Genomic DNA, 4,511 nt, shown 5'->3' with positions numbered 1-4,511 from the left:
CCCCAGCCCCCCAGCCCCACAGCCCACCTGTACAACTTTGAGTAGCGGAGCAGATCCTCTAGCTCGATTGCCTGGATTTTGTTGTGGTCCAGATGGAGTTCATTCAGGGTCTCGGGGAGGTCTGCCAGGAAAAGAGGATGCTCTGGGCTGAATGCAGGAGGGGAGGCCACATGTGTGGGCTGTGGTTGTGTGTGTGTGTGTGTGTGTGTGTGTGTGTGTGTGTGTGTGTGTGTGTGTGCTCCCACACTTGGTGGAGCAGAGACCTTAGCTCTGCCCCAGGTGGGGAGAGGGGCAGCCAAAGCCCTCCCTGAGTAGACTGGGTGCCTCCAGATGGCTCCAGGCCCCCCACCTGTGTCCATGTGTGCTCCGAAGGCCAGGTAGTGTGGGAAGCAAGGGCTGCCTTCCTACCTTTGGGGATGCCGGTGAGCTTAGCCTCAGAGATGCGCAGGTAGTTGAGCTTCAGGCCATCGAAAGCTCCAGGTTCAAAGCCACTGTTCTCCAGGGGGTTCCCACCCATCTCTAGGAGAGAGGCCCCCTCAGCCCTGGAGCCACGGCTGGGCATCTGCCCACACCCCCCCAGAGCCTGTCAGCTGCCTGGCTTGGGCTGGCCTAGTGGGCCCTGCTAATTACCCGCTCCCCCATCTCTCCCTGAAAGCGGTGCCACTAATTTACTAACGCAAATGGACTAAATGCAAACTTCTCGCTGTTCAAGGCCACTAACTCCCAAGGGCACTGGGCCTGGCATCGGCCTTAGGGGGCAGAGGGAGCAGGGAGAAAGGGAGGGGAGACAGAAATCAAGGCCGAGCTCCCCCGCCTCCCCAGTCCCTGGCTGGCTGGCTGGCTGCACCGGCCCTTTCCCTTCCCTTTCCTTACGGGCCCCTCACCTTCCCTTGGCAGCTCTGGGGCGTGCTCCTAGACAAGCTTCCAGGAAGTTCTGTGAGGCCCAGCTGGCTGGTCCATGGCTGTCCCGGACAGCCCAGCACCCAGCTGCCCTGGCCGGCAGAGCCCCCCTCGTTGACCCTCCTCCCCCATCCACTGCCACTGCCAGGGAGGGGTGATGACGCCGCTGGCGGGACCTCGCTCACCGATGCAGTTCATGTTGCGCAGCCCACTGAACACGCCCTTGGGCACCTTGCGGATGCGGTTGTCATGGATGCGGAGCTCCACCAGGGAGCTGGGCAGGTTGGGAGGGATCTCCACCAGGTGGTTCTTGGAGATGTAGAGTTTCTGCAGTTTCCGCAGGGGGCTGAAGGCCTTCTTGTGGATCTTGGAGATCTTGTTGTTCACCAGGACCAGGGCCTGAGGCAGCACGCGTGCTGAAGTGAGGGGCCCAGCCCCCCACCTGCCCACCTTCCCCTCTCCCCCGTCACCTGCCACCTGAGCTAGCGATTCGCGGTTAGCAGTTATCAGGACTTTACAGATGTTTGAGCCCCAGCTCAGCCTCCAGGAGATTCATCTGTGCTCCTGGGCAGAGTGCAGATCGGGGAGTTGGCGCTCAGGCCCAGCAATACCACTGCTGCTTAGCGCAGCCTGCCGCTTCTCTGTGTCCCGGTTTCCCCACTTGCACCCTGGCTACAATGAAATCTTTTCTCACTGTGTTGCTGGGAGGAGTCAATAAGATGAAAAGTTTTCAGTCAAGAAGGGAATTGGGCTGAGTGATCCTGCCCTGCACTTATGGCTGCTGACATCTGCACATGTGCCCTGTGACCCTGGGCACTCCCACCACAGCCGCCTCCAGACCTCTCTCAGGACTCCCCAGGTCCCCGGTCCCCTCTCGCACTCCACAAGTATGTGCCCAGACCCATCTGGACCCAACCCCCCGTGCTGTGGGCCTGCCACCTCCTTGCAGCCCCTCGGAAGGGCCAGGGTGGGCTTACATAGAGATGCTGGAGACCTTTGAAGTCATCCTTTCGGATCTCGGAGATGTCGTTGTTCTGCAGGTCCAGCAGAGTGGTGTCGGGCGAGATCTCTTTGGGCACAGCCTTCAGACCTGGGGGCCGGCACCACTGTCACCAGTGTGAGCCATGGTCATGACCCCAGAGTGGCGCCGAGCTCAGGGACTCGCGTGCACGCAGACCCGCACGCAGGGACTCCGCCGCAAGTGGGCCAGCGCCAGAGTTGGCAGATGGAGGGGCTTCTCGCTCCCCGCTTGCTTGCAAGCAGACCAATGGACACCCTCCCACACTGAAACCAGGATTCCAGAGCTGGCTTGGGGTCACCCCCTACCCACCCTCATGCTTCCACGTCCATCCCACTGGACTGACCCAGGTCGGAGCACTGAACGACCCGCAGGTGGCAGTGGCAGCCGAAAGGGCACATGGCGCTGTAGGTGGGAGGGAGGGAGTCCAGGTCTGGGATGCCCGAGGTCGTGTCGGCGCCTGAAGCCTCCTCGTCATTCAACATGGGCAGCCCGTCGTCCAGGGTGAAGTCCCAGAAGCCTTTTTGCTCAAAGGGCAGAGCCTGGCTCAGGGCCAGCAGGGCCGCAAGAGGCCACAGGGGCCACATGGTGGGTGTGCCTGCGAGACTGGGGTGAGGAGGGGCCATCAGGAGTGCCCAGCTGGCGCCCACGCCCATCCTCTGGGCCCTTGCCTGGCTACCGTCCCGAGCCCGGGGGGCTGGGGCTCTGCACGTGTGGGCCTCGTGTCCCTCACCCCTCACCCCTCACGGGTGCAGCCAGGTCCTGGGCTGTAGGGGCCGGAGGGAGGTGTGGGTGGGCAGGAGACTCCGGGCAGGACTTGGCCTCAGTGGGCAGCACTGTGTCTTCCCAGTTGGTGAGTCTGTACCCCTCCAACACGCTCACGCAAGTGCACACACACACTCACGCAAACACACACTCACGCAAACACACACACACACACACACACGCAAGCGCACACACACTCACTCAAGCACTCACACTCACGCAAGCGCACACACACATGCACCAGCCACTGAGTCAGCTGCAGCCTGCCTGGGGGGTCAGTGAGGCTAGTGGAGGAGGCGGAGAGGGAAACCCAGCCATTTGCTGCCCACAGGCTTTGAGGAATTCAGATTTAAAGAAACCACTGTGGTCCGGGCCACTCCCACATGCTCAGGGCAGTGTGAGCGTGCTCAGGGCTGACTTAGGTGACCACAAGTCGCTTCCTTTCCTGCCTGAGCCCCCCCTTGCAGCACACCCACATTTTCTAAGAGAGTCAAGAGGCCAAGGCACCAGGCCGGGCACGTTGGGTAGAAAGCTGGGCCAGCCCTGGAGGGAAGGTGGAGGAGAGAGGCATTCTCCCAGGCCATGCGTGGGGTCCTGGAGACGGAAGGGGTGTCCCTTGCCCCCCCGCCTCTGCTCCCCTGGGCTGTGGCTTCCTCCCCTGGCCCGTGAGCCGTCCCCTGGCTCGTGAGCCGTCCCCTGGCTCAGCCCGCAGAGCCCCAGGGCTCCCGCCTCTGCTCCCACCCTTCCTTCTGCCCATGGCCCAGGCCCCTGGAGAGGCCACCAGAGGGGAGCAGGCGCTGCCAGGGTGGCGGGCAGGTTCAGGCTTGTCCAGAGGCTCCTCTGCTGAAAGACAGTGCCCAGGAGGAGGCTGGAGCCCCTGCCTCTCCTACCACCCCCAACTACCCGCTTTCCTGGGAAAGCCCCAGCCTCGTCTGCCCATGTTAAAGAGGAACAAGTCAAGAAAAAATAAAGAAGAGGGCGAAGTGCGCCTGCCCTGCTTGCCTCCCAGGCGCGGGCTGTGTGGCGTTGCCCCGGTGCAGATGTGAAGCACCCCCACCCCAGGGAGGCCCCCACTTGGGGCCCATCTTGGCCAGGGGAAGGGCTGTTTGGGGCTTCAGTGGGGCTGGGTGAGCCCCCCGAGCCTGATGGCCGGCTGCAAAGGGGGAAGGAGGCCCCCGGCAGGCCCGGTTGACCTGGGGCTGGACTGGCTGCCTGGCGTGGGGCACTGCTGCCCCGGAGTCCTCCCACCAGCAGGCGGGGGTTGGGAGCTGCGGCCACCTCCAGGTGTGGGCGCAGCAGCTCTGCACCTCGGGTTCCCATTGAACCCCATCTTGCCGCCCCTCTCGCACTCCTCAGGCTCCCCGCTGAGCTGGTCACGTGGCTTGTCCTGGCTCCCACCATCCTGAGGACGGAGCTGCAGCTGCCAGCGTGAGGGGCCGGAGCAGCCTTTCTGGCATCTGGGGCCGCAGTCTGCTTGGCAGGCAGAGGCTGGGGGCCCAGGATGCTGTTCATCAGACGCAGCTGCAGAGCCAGCCCCAGAGCGCCACCAGCGGGCTCAGAAAAGCTGCCTGCCTGCCCCGGTCACACATCAAAGTGAGGGTCCCTCATGCTGGGGGAGCGCCCAGCCTCCCCTGGCTCCTTCAAGCCTTGAGAGCTCATGATGACACTCCAGGTCCCGCCAGCCCCAGGGGCTGCTGGATACCCAGGGCTGGGCGGAGGAAGAGCAACGGAGAGGACAGGAAGGCGAGGGTGATGGCACAAGAGGGAGGGGACTGCCCCCCGGCCTGGCACTCCTGCCAAAGCCACTGCCTCACGGCGGGGGCGGGGG

The 4,511-nt window shown here is 63.6% G+C and overlaps 1 protein-coding gene across 1 annotated transcript in view; it reads right to left on the bottom strand.

Annotated features, from left to right (window-relative positions):
* BGN (biglycan) overlaps positions 1–4,511 on the bottom strand; it is a 13,816-nt gene that overhangs the window by 2,325 nt on the left and 6,980 nt on the right. The window contains exons 2-6 of the mRNA XM_007456633.1: positions 2,265–2,516; positions 1,878–1,990; positions 1,086–1,299; positions 409–519; positions 28–121 (exon numbers count right to left, since the gene is read on the bottom strand). Coding sequence (XP_007456695.1) covers positions 28–121; positions 409–519; positions 1,086–1,299; positions 1,878–1,990; positions 2,265–2,505 — 773 coding nt within the window. The 5' untranslated portion in view covers positions 2,506–2,516. The remainder of the gene's footprint in view (positions 1–27; positions 122–408; positions 520–1,085; positions 1,300–1,877; positions 1,991–2,264; positions 2,517–4,511) is intronic.

The sequence above is a fragment of the Lipotes vexillifer genome, unplaced genomic scaffold, assembly GCF_000442215.2.
Source record: "Lipotes vexillifer unplaced genomic scaffold, Lipotes_vexillifer_v1.1 scaffold899, whole genome shotgun sequence".
NCBI classification, from domain to species: Eukaryota; Metazoa; Chordata; class Mammalia; order Artiodactyla; family Lipotidae; genus Lipotes; species Lipotes vexillifer.
This window is presented reverse-complemented; position numbering and strand designations above follow the sequence as displayed.